The sequence below is a fragment of the Gastrolobium bilobum genome, unplaced genomic scaffold, assembly GCF_033153095.1.
Source record: "Gastrolobium bilobum isolate Gb01-03AN ecotype WA unplaced genomic scaffold, APGP_CSIRO_Gbil_v1 utg21083, whole genome shotgun sequence".
Lineage (NCBI taxonomy): Eukaryota > Viridiplantae > Streptophyta > Magnoliopsida > Fabales > Fabaceae > Gastrolobium > Gastrolobium bilobum.
The window spans coordinates 102,321-117,643 of record NW_026899431.1 but is presented as its reverse complement, the minus strand read 5'-3'; the positions used below and the strand labels follow the sequence as shown (position 1 = coordinate 117,643).

Genomic DNA, 15,323 nt, shown 5'->3' with positions numbered 1-15,323 from the left:
GCATTTTGTTTTCTCAGATGGACACTGGTTTTTCCATTAAGTAAAAAGTCCCAGGATCAAAAGTATTAAATAAGTAATAGTCCCACGAAAATTTATCCCAAAAGATTTTATCCGTTGGCCCAATATAAGTAGAGTATTTCATGTTTCAGAAGGGGAAAAAAATGAAAAAAAAGGTTTGTCATTTTAAATGACACACTTTATATTATTTCACTCTCACAAGGATGTGAGACCCACATTTTAAAAAAAATTCTTCCCACTTTCTCATCCATGATTTATTTTTTTCTCTCACTTAAGATTTTTTGTCCTTTAAAATGATACACACTTAAAATAAAAAAATTGTTATCCTTCAGCGTTGGACTCAAATACCCGTCAATTCCGAGCAAAAAGTTGCTCCGTCCAAGATTTTTGCCGCCAATTATATATAATATTAAATTGAATCAGTTCGTTAGTTAACATTAGATTTGAGTCGACTAATAATCGGGTGCGGATGAGAATCATTTTATTTGCATTATTGTTATGTCTTGAAACAATTTTTCAGAAAAAAAAAAGTTTAATAACATGTTTTATTTTTATTCCATTAATAAAAATTGCTTTTGATAACATATCAAATAATATAATAAAAAATAATTCTTATTAAACATAAAAAAAATTTGAATCATCATTTTCCTTTCCATATGATGTAGTGGTCGTGGCCATGATAGTGTGACGGTGGTGTAGTGATGATAGTCATGGTAGTAGCGGTGGCATAGCGATGGTGATGAAAGCAGTGGCTGCAACAATAATTATGATAGTGTGGTCGGTGGCGGTGGCGGTGGTACTGTTGACGATGGTGGTGGCGTGATAGTGGCAGCGATGATGGTGGTGATAGCAGTGGCTGCGGCGATGGTGGTGGTGGTTGGTGACGATAGTGGCTGTAATGATTGTGGCAGTGGTGGTGATTAGGGGTGCTAAACGAATCAGGGGCCTTTGGCTCGCCTCGTGAAGGCATGAGCTTACATGTATAAAATAAGTTGTTTGAACCACGTTTGAACTTGTATATTAATAAAAAGGTCTCAAACTCCAATTCAAAAGCTTGGTCTTAAAGTCTCTTAGGCGTATACTATTTTTATTTTATTTTTGTATTTTTTGTATTATTCATAATAACCCTTTTTTTCTCCTCAACCTATTTTGCCTATTTTTTTGGTTAAACAGACTTTTTGAATGATTCTGTTCTATATTCTGTTGTTTGAATATACATTGAATTTATGAATTTTGTGGAATTATTAGTGTTGTGGATCATATATTTTATTTGGATAAATTTTTTTTGTCTTATTTTTTTAAGCAGACTAACAAGGCTAAATCAATCTTTTATTTTTTGTAAATAAAGCAGGTCAGACCGATAATTATATTCATAACAAGTGATACGCTAGGCCAGATACATCTAAACAAACACAAGCTTAGCCTTTTATGACCAAAGTTCAGCCCGGCTTAGCCTGTTAACACCTCCAGTGGGGATGGAGGTGGTGGTGATGATGATAATAGTTGTGGTGGTGGTGGCGGTGGCGGTGGTGATGAGTGGAGGTGGTGATGGTGACGACACTGGTAGTATGGCAACAGCGCCAACGAGTGACAGTGGTAGTGGTGGAAAGAGAGACAATGTTTCTCATTTTGTGTCCGGAATTCATTCCGAGATTAAAAAAATAAATCAATTTTGACAAATAAGATTTTTTTATCTATTTCTATTTTCAAATACAGAAATTGAAAAATAATAATTTATTACGGGAACGTTGTAGTGCATACACCCTTAGAATTAATACCGACCAAAGAAACAGATAATTTTTTGGTACTTTAAATTTTCAATTGATTTTGGGATAGGTTATTCTACTTACCATTATTTCTGCATCCTCCAATGAGAGAAAGATAAATGTTAGTTAAGAGAATGGTAGGCAAAGATAGATAGAAAAAATGATACATAGAATAACTGATCCTATTGATTTCATATATATATATATATATATTTTGTTCTCAACGCTTTGCGGATGACTCGACCTGGCAAGATTGAAGGGACAAGCACATACACGTCACGTTGTGCACGCTAAAATACGATTGAATATTCATAGAGCCATTTGGGTCACAGGTGTTGCCCAAGATAATTAACGAAGCTAACGTTTCCTCAATTCTTTCTAACTTGTGTGTCCTTTATATCTGAGATTTCAGCGTAACACGTACAACTTATCAACACGAAAATTGGCAATTAAAGATGCAACTGTCTTTTTCCGGGTTACTTGTCTTGAATCTTCGGTACACTGGAATCAATTATTATTATTAAATAGGGCTATCAATGGAAATAATGGCGATATGAAACCATAGTTTTAACTTTATTAATTGTTAGTGTAAAAAAATTGACTAGAGTCCCGTTATTAACTGATCTGCAAATATTAGTAACATTGCCATTAAGCTTGGTGAATCTTATAAACTAGAGTCCATCAACAAAGATGCATCAGAAAAACAATTTTTGATACCAAAGAGAACAACATGATTTGCTAGTTTACGCGAGGAAACACCGCATCAACATAAAAGGAACATGGAATGCCCAAGGAACATGGAATGCCACAAACTACACTATAAATCGCTCCATTATGTAAGCAACAAATGTACGCTTTATTGATGTAAAAAGAAAAGTGATGCAATAGCAAAAGGAAATAGTTTCTTTAAAAAAAAAAAAAAAAAAACAAATCACGCAGTATACAAGAGAACCATGAGAAAAGAAAACAAATCTAGAAGATAATGGCCACATCAGAAACTCCACCAGCCTCTTCGATCCATGGAAGGTTGAGAGTCAGTTTTCCATCAGGCAGCCACTCAAAATGGACTTCAGAACCATTCAACTCTAACATCTTAAGTCTCATTCCAGGTAAAGCGAGTCATTGGCAGAACCAACATGGAGAATCTCTGGATGAACCTCCGGTAGTAACCTGCCAAACCCAGAAAACTCCTCACTTCAGTTACCGTCTTAGGCCTCTCCCAATCAAGAACGGCCTCAATCTTGTTCGGATCCACTGCAACTCCTTCTACAGAAATGACATGCCCAAGAAACTTCACAGACTTGAGCCAGAACTCGCACTTCGAAGGCTTAGCATAAAGCTTTTTCTCCTTCAGCACTTGCAACACAATCCTCAAGTGCTCAGCATGCTCCTCCTCTGTCTTGGAGTAAATCAATATGTCGTCAATGAAGACGATCACAAACTGGTCCAGGTACGGCTGGAAAATCCTGTTCATGTAATCCATGAACACTGCGGGTGCATTTGTGAGTCCAAAAGGAATCACCAAATACTCATAGTGACCGTATCTCGAACGAAACGCGGTCTTCGAGACGTCCTCCGGCTTCACCCGAATCTGATGGTATCTGGACCGGAGATTAATCTTCGAGTACACACAAGCGCCCTTCAGTTGATCCAATAGATCATCAATATGTGGAAGGGGATACTTGTTCTTGATCGTCACCTTGTTCAGCTGCCTGTAATCGGTGCACAATCGCATAGTCCCATCTTTCTTCTTCACGAAGATGACCGGTGCTCCCCATGGAGACACACTTGGTCGAATGAAGCCTTTCCCTGAAAGGTCCTCAATGTGTTTCTTCAGCTCCTCCAACTCTGGTGGCGACATCCGATATGGACCCAATGAAAAGGGCCCCACACCAGGAAATAAGTCAATGGAGAACTCTATCTTCCTCTGCGGCGGAAACTCGGGAATGTCCTCGGGAAATACCTCGAGGAATTCCATCACCACAGCAATGCCGGCGATATCCTCCTATGACCCACTCACCAAACCTCCCAACATGACATAACTAAAAGCCCCTGCTCTCAAGGCTCTCCTAGCCTGCAGTAATGAAATAAAAGGCGAGGAACTGGTTGTGGCATCACCGGAGACATCACAACTCGCTTGGCACAGCAATCAATCAATGCACAATTTCTGGACAACCAATCCATGCCCAGAATAATCTCCAAATTGGCCATCGGGAACCCTATAAGATCTGTCGAGAACTCACGACCATCCCACTGAAACGCCACATCACGATGAACAGTGGAGGTATCACACATTTCTCCGATGGCGGTGGTCACCCGCAACGGTGGAGAAAGCACAGACATGGGCAACTCAAGCCCCACAGCAATCGGGGTAACAATGAAGGAATGCGTAGCCCCAGAGTCAAACAATACATCAATCGAAGATCCACCAATGGAAATAGTACCTCTGACAAGGTTCGGAGCTCGGTTCGACTGCTGCCGATCCAAAGTGTAAACTCGCCCTGTGGCAGGTGGCACAACAGGTGCCGTTGTAGGTGGAAAGGGAACCATCTGTAATGGAACTGCCCGAACCCCTGCAGCTCTCACCGTCGACGACGGACAATCTCTAGCATAGTGGCCCTCCTTCCCACACTGAAAACATATAATCTGGTCGGTAGCACACGGCCCCAGATGGACCTTCCCAACACCCGTGCCTATGGGTGTAGGAGGTCTCGCTGTACTCCCCTGAGTTGTAGTCCTCTTGAACTGATTTGGCGCTTGCCTAGCCACCAACTGCCTTCCTTTGCCCTGGCCAGCAAACTTCCTGTCCTTCCAGGAAGTGGAACTACCAGTTCCCTTCGTCTCAGCAACCTTGGCCCTCTTGGCCGGCCTTACTCGTAATGCATACATCCTCAATGTCCTTACACTGCTGTACCAGTGTACCAAAATTTCGCGATGCAGCTCCAGCAATATGCTCTGCAATCACCTCTCTAAGTCCCCTGCGGAACTTAGCAGCCAAAAAGATCGGAGTGGGCACAACCAGCCAAAAGTGGGCGAACTTCACAAGCTTGTTAAACTTGGCCAGGTACTCGTCAACAGACATCGAGCCCTGCACCAATCTATCAATCCCCCTGCTTCCTCTCCTGCGCATCATAGGAAAGTATCTGCCCAAAAAGCAGTCCTCAAAGAACAGCCACGTCATAACATGACCCTGCATCTCATATGCCTGAGAGGTGCTCATCCACCACTCGTGTGCGTCGCCCTCCAGCATGTATGTAGTGTAACACCCCGTGTTAACCCGGTTTGTTAACATGTCATCGTATTAAGCCACACTTAATTTAAAAATGCGGAATATCTTTTTGTTTTCAATTATGACGTCATTATACTTAGCCAAGTTGATTACTTAATCGTTTTCATAAAAACATCGCCTGTATGTAAATTGTAAAAGACAACTAACTGAAATACCTCATAGATAAATAAGTGAGTATCTAAGTCACACATCTACAACACGTAGTCCGGACGATATCCTGATACATTAATACTTAAAACTCGAAACTAAAAGCATAAGGTCAAGTCAATGTGGCATGGACAATCCCTATACTCACTAAATGAGGCAACAACGCCCAACAGCAGTCTCAACAACATCAACATAAACATAGCTAATCACAGAATAGCAGCAGACATAATCCAGCATCCAATATAATCAGCATAACAACATATAAATCAACTAAGCTCCGGCCTCCTGCCGCTAGAGGCATCAGGCCCCAAATTACCTGAACCTAAAATAAGCGTCCCCAAACGTGGGGTGAGATCTCTAAACAAGAAATCTCAGTAAGACAAGGGGTCCTCAAGGATCTTCCACCCCAAGCTCACTTACATGTGCAATATAAGTTCAAAAGGAAGTTTAACAGTATAAGTTCTCAAAATAGTGCAATGCAGCATATAATCATGTCATGTGTGTTATAACTATTCTACTGTTCAGAGAAGTGTAGGAATCCATCTAAACCCACACGGTACTAGCCATTGTTGCACCCACCCACAGGACCATCTCTTGGCCTCCTGTAGGTGTAACACCATATGCATATCATAAGCAATTGCACTTAACAGCTCATTAGCATTTCTATAAAACAGTACATGAAAACACATCATGCATACAACCATCCCCCATGGGAAATGGTGGAACCAACAATGGCTAAACCGAGGACACGAAAGCTTACCTTGCAAGCTAACAATCCAAGCCAAGAGTCCAACCAATGCTCAAAGTCCAAACACAGCAGAATCACAATCTGATTTGGACCAGCAATCATATCAATAAACATAGCTCATAAGCATAAACATGAAGACAACATTTCTCTTTTACGTTTTACGTCTTAAGGCTTCTCACTAAGCCACAAGCCCTTAATCCCTTGATTCTGACTTACTTAATCATTACAGAAGTTCAACTTCATCAATCTAGGGTCCACAAGCCCATAGATCAGTTATGTATGAACAGTAAGCTAATGTTCTTCGAAAACCCAGAATATCCGGATATGTGTCGGGGGCATATCCGGATATCACAGAACCCCATATCTGGATATCAATATCCGGATATCACAAGACCCCATATCCGGATATCAATATCCGGATATCACAGAACCCAATATCCGAATATCACAGAACCCAATATCCGGATATCAATATCCGAATATTTTGCGTCAAAATACAGTTTCTGCATTTTGCGAGATATCACTCCCAAGGTTGGGTTTTTAACCCTTTCCAACGTTAAAGCATGCATTTTTATCCTCTTTTAAGTTCATATATCAGTTGGTTACATGTTTAACTCATTAAACATGGCAAGACTCCACTTTTACCCGTTAAAACACATGATCAAAGGTGGTAACACTTACCCAAGCTTAAAACAGAGCAAGAAGGTGCTATTGGAGCTCTCACTTCAGCTCCTACAATCTGACTAGCAAGGGAAACGAAAATGCCAACCAAGCTTGGTCCTTTCTTCACAAAGAAAGCTTCTTGAAGCTCCACAAGCCAAGAAGATGACCCCCACAACCCAAACTCAAACACTCATCCCCCTCACACCCACAAGACAACAACCAAAACTCAGCAATGGTGTACTCTACCCACTCACAATGATAGCTCACACACTCACAAGAGGTTTTGATGAAGAGAGTAGAAGGAAAGGTGACAACTTGCCCTCCAAATGGTGAAGAGGAGCCATGAAATAGTGGTGGCTGCTCAGCACACACAAAACTCATGCATAAAGGCTGGCGGATCAGCCTAGGGTTGTGTGTAAGTGGGTATTTATAGCCGGTATAAAGTTAATCACATAGTATTAGAACTAATAGTTACGCTTATCATTTTAATCCCAAACTTTGGAATCTGAACCTACTCATTTTACTAAGATTTGTCATATTTTTATTTTATTTTTCGCAGCACCCTTCCGGTACGCGCTTTTCAATAGCCAGTATCAGTTCTGGCACCAATTCTCATTATTTTGACTTGAAACTTGAAATCACAGTCCTATATATTATTCCAGTAATATATACTCACTTTTCATAATTTTTTGGGATATTTGATCGGCACGCATTTATACCGAGTAGCAGAACCAGTATCTGCTCTTTTCGACAAAAAAACGACTTTCAGCAATCTTAATCACTTACCATAATTATTTAAACCTTCTCATAATTATTAGGGTCAATTATGGAATTTTTTCCTAATTCTCATATTTATTTAATTAATTTCCTTAATTAACGATGCAGGTTCTTACATTCACCCCACCTTTTTAGGATTTTGCCCTCAAAATCAGAAAACATACCTGTCTCGAAGCGCAGGATACTGCCGGAGAAGCTCGTCCTCTCGCTCCCAGAATTACCCTTCAGAAATTCTTCCTGTTCATCATACTCTGACCATCGAAATGATCTCGCTCCTCAGCTGCTTCTCACCACGATCGAGAAACTTGAGTGGTCCGACGGGAGTTTTCAAGTTCTACCGAACCTCCACAACATCCGGTTGTACAGTGTGCGAAGGATCCGCTACAAACTTACGAAGTTGAGACACGTAAAACATGTCGTGGGTGTTGGTCAAGTTCGGAGACAAGGCAAACCGATAGGCAACAGGTTATACTCTACTACGTAACAGGTATGGCCCAATGAATCGCGGGCTCAGTTTCCTCACTCCGAGTGCCCGAACAACACCGGTGACAGTGAAAGTCTCACAAATACGTGCTCACCCTTGCTGAACTCCAGTGGACGATGCTTAACAACACCGACGCCTGCTTCAGCTTTCCTCTGATCATCTGAATCGACTGGTGATAAATTGGACAAGGTCCAAGACAACAACTCTTTATCTCCAACCTCAGACCAATAGGTAGGAGTTCTACACCTCCTACCGAACAGTGCCTCGTAGGGTTCCCTGCCCAGGCTAGCAAGGAAAACACAGTTGCACAAAAACTCAACTGATGCCAGGTACCTATCCTATGCTGGGCCCTGCTCCAAGGTGCAAGCCCTCGACATGTCCTCCAAGGTCTGGATGATCCGCTCAGTCTTTCCAACATTCTGAGGGCGATAGCTGTACTCAGTAGCAACCGAGTTCCAAAAGCTCTCTGCAGCACCTCCCCGAACCGAGTGGTGAACTTCGGGTCCTTATCACTGATGATGCACTCGGGCACCCCGTGAAGACTCACGATCTCGCGAACAACTGGTTTGGCCAACTGCTATGAAGAGAAACTCACCAAAGAAAGTGGGCAGACTTCGAAAATCTATCCGCAATGACCCTAAAAGAGTCACAACTAGCCAGAGTCTTAGGCATATCCCACAACGAAGTTCATGGAAATACTTTCCCACTTCCATTGCGGTACCTCGAGAGGTCGAAGCTTACTAAACGATTTTTGGTGTTCATTCTTCACCTTCTGGCATAACAACATCTGGACACACAAACAACGACGTCCCACTTCGTTCAAAGACACACCGTCCTAATTTTTCTCCAAAAGCTCATTCTCGACTCTCACAGTCTCCGTATCGAGAAGTGTACCCCCAAACAAAGAGGTCACCGTCAAAGCTCGAAGTTTCACAGTGACATCAAAAACGTCATTCGATTCTCTGGGATCACCAATCACTTCCTCAATAGGGGTGACCTAACCCCACAAACTCTAATCCACACAAGACTTGAGTGAGTTTGGTCGTATTCCATGACTCTAACCTCGACAAGACTTACAAATTCTAATTAATATCCTCAAAATTAATTCAAATTCATTTCACAGTATGAAATCATGATCATTTTCATTTCAACCAATACATCTTAGTTAACATACTAATTTACATAGTGACGTACCTTAGTTCACGTACAGCTGCAAAATTTTCAATTCCAATATCATAATAAATCAAAAACTCAATGCAATAGTATACCTCAATCTCCATGGCATCTGCAAAATCGAGAGTCAATTAAAAGTGAAATAACATTGATGCATTACCACAGTTTATCGTACTCATGTCATGCTTTACACTACCCATGATGTTAACATGCCAACTACTTACGAAGCATATTTATAATTAACAAAAGAACCTAGAGTCATGGAGACCACTCAACCCCCAAGCTACATGTACATGCACTGCCTCACATATGCAAGATCGCGCGTGGCCTTGCCACAAGTCCAAGTGTTACACACTTAGTTTCCCTGAAGAGAATTTCACATCCTCAAACAGAGCACCATCACGCTTAAGTAATGGCGTAAGGCATCTTGCCTCAATAACAACATAACCGGTGCTTCCCATGGAGACACGCTCGGTCGGATGAAGTCTTTCGCCAAAAGACCCTCAGAACGCTACTTCACCTCTGGTGGCGACATTCGGTATGGAGCTAATAACAAGGCCCCACACCAGGCAACAATTTAATGGAGAACGATATCTCCCACTGTGGCAGACACTCAGGAATCTCCTCAGGAAGCACCTCGAGGAATTCCTGCACCATAGGAATGCTAGTGAGATCCTCTTGTGTCCCACTCACCAAACCTCCCAACATGACCTAACCAATATCCCTGCTTACAAGGCTCTCCTAGCCCGTAGCAATAAAAGGCGAGGAACTGGCTGCAGAATCACATGGAGACATCACCACTCGCTAGGCACAACAATCAATCAATCATCACACAACTATTGGACAATCCATCCACGCCAAGGATGATTTCCAAATTTAGCCATCGGTAATCCAATCAGATCTACCAAAATCACGATCATCCCACTGAAACACGACATCTCGATGAACAGTGGTAGAACACACTTTTCTCCGGTGGCGGTAGTCACCCGCAACAGTGGAGAAAGCACAGACATGGACAACTCAAGCCGCACAGCAATCGGGGTTGTAATACAAGAATGCGTATCCCCGGAATCAAACAAAACATCAACAATATTCCCACCAATTGAAACAGTACCTCTGACTAGGTTCGGAGCTCGGTCCGACAGCTGCCGATCCATTGTATACACACGCCTAGTGGCAGGTGACACATCAGGTGCCACTGTATACGTCATAGGAACCATCTGCAATGGAACTGCCCTAACCGCTGCAGCTGTCGCCGTCGACGACGGACAATCTCTGGAGTAGTGACCCTCCTGGCCACAGCAAAAACAAATCAACTGACCGGTAGCACAACGTCCTGCATGCTCCTTTCCGCACCCCGAACATCTAGGAGCGGAATGAGTTCTAGCAAAACCCCCTTGCTGCGAAGAAGTACTCTTGAATTGACTAGGCGTCTGCCTAGCAGCCAACTGCTCTCCTTTTCCTTTTCCAGCAAACTTCTTGTCTTTCCAAGAAGTGGCACTACTCGTTCCTCTCGTCTCAGCAATCTTTGCCCTCTTGGCCTTACTCGTAATACATACATCCTCGATGTCCTTACACTGCTGTACCAGTGTACCAAAATCTCTCGATGCAGCTCCAACAATATGCTCTGCAATCACCTCACTAAGTCCTCTGCGGAATTTAGTAGCCAAAAAGGTCGGAGTAGGCATAGCCATCCAAAAGTTTGCAAACTTCAGCTTCTGCGGGTCAGTACACTGCATAACCCGGAAGATCTTGTCTAACGCCTGAAGCCATCTCGCCGCAGCAATAGGATCCAAAGACCTATCAAAAGAAGGTGGCTTATACTTGCGAAAAGCATTCAGCCGGCGATCAATAGCATCACGGTCCTCAACGGGCTCCAAGTAGGGTTCCATCACCCCAGTAATAGGAGTGGCACCCTCAACGTGACTCAGGCTCTCGTCCTGAAGGCTAGGTGGAGGTGGAGGTGGTGGCGAAGGGAACTGACCAACAGCAGGACCAGCCCTCATCTCCTCCAACATGACCCGCATTCTGTTCATGGATATACTATGCTGAATCTAAATTCTGTATGCGTTATTCGCATTCTGTTTTGAAAAATAATTGTTATACAACATTCTGATATTGGAAATCCATGAGATATATGTTATATGAAATACTACTTAGTCATGCATACTCATACCATAATTTTAGACTGTTGCTTTGTGTGCGGACCATTACATAATATTCATGCATAAATTTCATGCTGGATTCTAAATTCAAAATAATTATGAAAAGTAAGCATACGTTTGAGCACGCATCATATAGGCATACCCCGGTACCAGGGTTCTAGGACACTTGGCTCCAGTCCGCTTAGGTACAGTTGGAGCCCTTCTGAGGAGCCACCAGGATTCTCCACTGTTCTGTTAGTGATACGTGCACTGTAGTGCTATGAACGTACACTTCTGGCGTTATATACGCACTTTGATTATGATTAGTATTTGATGGATCTGAACTGATGATGCGACTGTTTTGTAATTTTGTATCTGGTTAGTACTGTTGCGTTTGGCTTTGTTATCACACTACTGGGATTTTTCTCACCCCTTTGGGGCTGCTATTTTTATAAAATGGCAGGAGGACGGAAGAACATTTGAAGACATGATTATATGGACATTTCGCTGTTATGTGCTGCTGTTTGAACAATTGCTGTTACTGTTTGACTGTTGGATGACTGTATAAATATTTTGAGAGGTTGGATTTTTTTTACGCATGATTTAGTTACTGTTTTGAGACTTTCTAATCAGTTAGTACCTTGGATAATTCTGAAAACGTTTTGCGGAAATAACTTCTGAACGTTTATTTTAAGTGCTGTTTTTTTTAGAAAACTGATTTTGCGAGCACTTTGCAAGTTGTCGTTCTGGGGCTACAGACCTCCGAATGAGGCATAATTTATATTCACGTAAAGCCCCAGATGTTTACTTTCAGATTATTTACAAATTATGCTCAAACTATGTAAGCACGACTTATTATGATTTTTGCAAGTCAGCAGGTTTTTAGAAAAATACACTGAATTCGCGAGCACCTTGCGAGTTCTGTTTCGTGGGGCTATTCACTTCCGAATCGCTTATAATTTATATGTACGCGAAGCCCCGGATGTCTACTTTCTCCATAGCATTAAATATTTTTTTAAGCTGTTGAACTCAATTTTATACAGATTTTATAAGACAGCAAGGTTTTCTGAAAAGTTTAGAAATTTCAGCAAGCAGTTTATTCTTGAAATTACCACTATTTCATAAGGAATTTAATTTCACTCTAAGGTTTTTAATGAAGAATTAAACCTGAAACTTTTAAATTGGATAAGCTTTCATCTTGTCGCAACGTTAGGATTAAGTTTTTAAAAATTGAGTTATTTACCGCTGCGACTCTAATACAATTTAGCAAACAACTCTCTTGGATGCATACAAGAGAGGGTGTTACACTAATTGGTATCAGAGCAGTTTTGATTCATGGTTTTTGTTTGTTTGACTGTTGAATTGTTTGCAGTTTGTACTTTTTTGCTGACTTGTCTGCTGTTTGCAATTAAGTGCAATTGACTGTTTGAGTGCTTATTGGTTATTGTATGACTACATGCTGAATTGTTTGAGATATAATATTGTTTCAACTAGATTGTGAGAATTATTTGTCGACTGCTATATGTTAAAATTGCGCTACTGAACATTTTGATGTTTAATATGACTGTCTAAATTGACTGTTGAATTATTTACTGATTGCTGTGTTGTTGCTGCTTGAATATAACTGTTAAACTGTCTACTGGTTGCATCATGTTATTTGTTTAAGATATGTGACTGATAAGTATCGAACTATCCCTGTTAGTTGCAATAGATGTACTAAAAAGTTAAGATTATATAGCAATAGGAACAGATGTATTGCCAACTTATCTGATTAGAACACGAGTACCTACTTGGAATTACTGTCATCTATATCTTGCGGTGAGTCTGATCAGCTCATGTCATGATATTGTGAGTATAGAAACATGGCAGGTACCCGCGGTTCCACTCAGGGAAGAACAAGCAATGCACCTGATGAACTCATTACTACGGTTAGGGGGTTGGCCACGTTTGTCCAGAACATGAGCCAAGAATGGCAAGAATATCGGCAACAGAACCCGAACCAACCCCAAATGCCCGACAATGCTGAGGAAATTGCCCGACGGAGGTTGAAAGATTTCCGCAACTTCCAACCACCTACATTCGAAGGTGGAGATGACCCTGAGGCTGCAGCAAGATGGCTGCAGATGATCGAGCACATATTCGAGCGAATGGGATGTCCGGAGGAACAGAAGACCGACTACGCCTCATACCAGCTGATAGGAGAAGCTTTGACTTGGTGGACCGGTGCGAGGGCTCTGCGGCGAGCTCAAAATGTTGATCTGACTTGGGCCGTGTTCATACGAGTCTTCCTAGACAAGTATTTTCCGAAGACTATGAGAAGAATGAAGCACACTGAGCTGCTGTCACTAAGGCAGGACAACATGACTGTCAATGAATACATTACTAAATTCGGGCAGCTGATGGAATATGCCAACTTTGATCGGAACATCTATGACGAGGAATGGCAGATTGAGAAATTTGAAAGCGGACTACATCCAGAGATCCGTAAGCTCATCCTGACTTCTGCAAACCGTACACTTCCAGAATTAATCAATCAGAGTCGGCAAGCGGAAGGCATTATCAATGAAGCAAAGAATCTGTTCGAGCAACTAGTACAGCCACCGGGAGGAAGCAAAGACGACCGTTTCTTCAGAAGGAATACCGGAATGAACAAAGGCATTGGTCCGCAGATGCAAGCTCGAACTGGAAATTTCAAGAGGAATAATGCTCCTGGTCAATCATCAACCGGACGATAGAGTTCCAATGCTTGTGCTACGTGTGGAAAGTATCATTCTGGAGTCTTCCGGCGCGAGAACAACTTATGCTACAGGTGTGGACAGTCGGGACACTTTGTTTCTGATTGCCCCCAGAATCCTAATCGACCCCCTACCCAAACTAGAGTGTTCACTCTTGATGCAAATGAAGCTCAGAAACATCCAAACTTGATCCGAGGTAATGTAATTATGAATGGTCATCCCTTTTCTGTTATCTTGATTCTGGAACATTAAGTTCTTTATTGCATGGCACACTGCAATTGGACTAGGTCTCACCCCAACTCCTTTACCTTATGAGTTGAAAAAAAAAATTCGTACTTCTACTGAAGGATCTTGTATCGTATCATAAATCTGTAGGGGTTATATTCCACGATTAGAGAATAGCTTTACAAACCCTTAAGGAGATTCACTCAGAAATTCTCGCAATTAGTACAACCTCTTACCCGTCTCACTCGGAAGAATATGCCTTTTGAGTGGACTGATACTTGTGAAGAATGTTTCATGGAACTCAAAGAGATAAGGAAATAGTCCATAATTTGGTTGGTATCCTAATCTTGTTAAGTACATTGTAAAAGGATAGACTTGGTTACTTTGGACTTAGAGAATCTTAGACAATAGCTACAGAATAAAGGAACAAGCTTAATACTTTTTGGGAGCATGTCAAATAGAAGTAGTACCTTGGAATCCTGGTATCCCTAACTGTGCCCTTAATTCCGCTGCATAGATGGAACCTTATTAGAAGTGCCATGTAAACCCTGAGCTTTAGACAAAAGTACTATTCATCAATGTAATTCCTTTTTCGCAAGTTAGTGGCAAGTATTGTGTTGATAACTTAGTTATGCCGCTAAATTTTTATACCACAATAGTGATGGACTAAGATCCTTAGAAAATAAGAACATTTAATGAAATTCGGGTAGTGATGAAATCCGATAAATTGGATAAGCTTTCATCTTGTCGCAACGTTAGGATTAAGTTTTTAAAAATTGAGTTCTTTACCGCTACGACTCTAATACAATTTAGCAAACAACTCTCTTGGATGCATACAAGAGAGGGTGTTACATATATACTATTCCAGTAATATATACTCACTTTTCATAATTTTCTGAGATACTTGATCGGTACGCATTTATACTGAGTAGCAGAACCGGTATCTGCACTTTTCGTCAGAAAAGAGACTTTCAGCAATCTTAATCACTTACCATAATTATTTAAGCCTTCTCATAATTATAATGATGGAATTATTTCCTAAATCTCATATTTATTTAATTAATTTCCTTAATTAATGGTGCGGGTTCTTACATGTGGCGAACATTAGCTTCTGCGGGTCCGTACACTGCATAACCCGGAAGATCTTCTCCAAT

The 15,323-nt window shown here is 41.5% G+C and overlaps 1 protein-coding gene across 1 annotated transcript; it reads left to right on the top strand.

Annotated features, from left to right (window-relative positions):
- The first annotated feature begins 13,071 nt into the window (after window positions 1-13,071).
- LOC133290417 (uncharacterized) lies at window positions 13,072-13,944 on the top strand. Its single transcript, XM_061488498.1, has one exon. The coding sequence runs from the start codon at window positions 13,072-13,074 to the stop codon at window positions 13,942-13,944; it is 873 nt and encodes a 290-aa protein (XP_061344482.1).
- Window positions 13,945-15,323: the final 1,379 nt, after the last annotated feature.

Coding starts and splice junctions, on each gene's coding strand:
- LOC133290417 (XM_061488498.1), top strand. CDS start 13,072: ATGGCAGGTACCCGCGGTTCCACTCAGGGAAGAACAAGCAATGCACCT.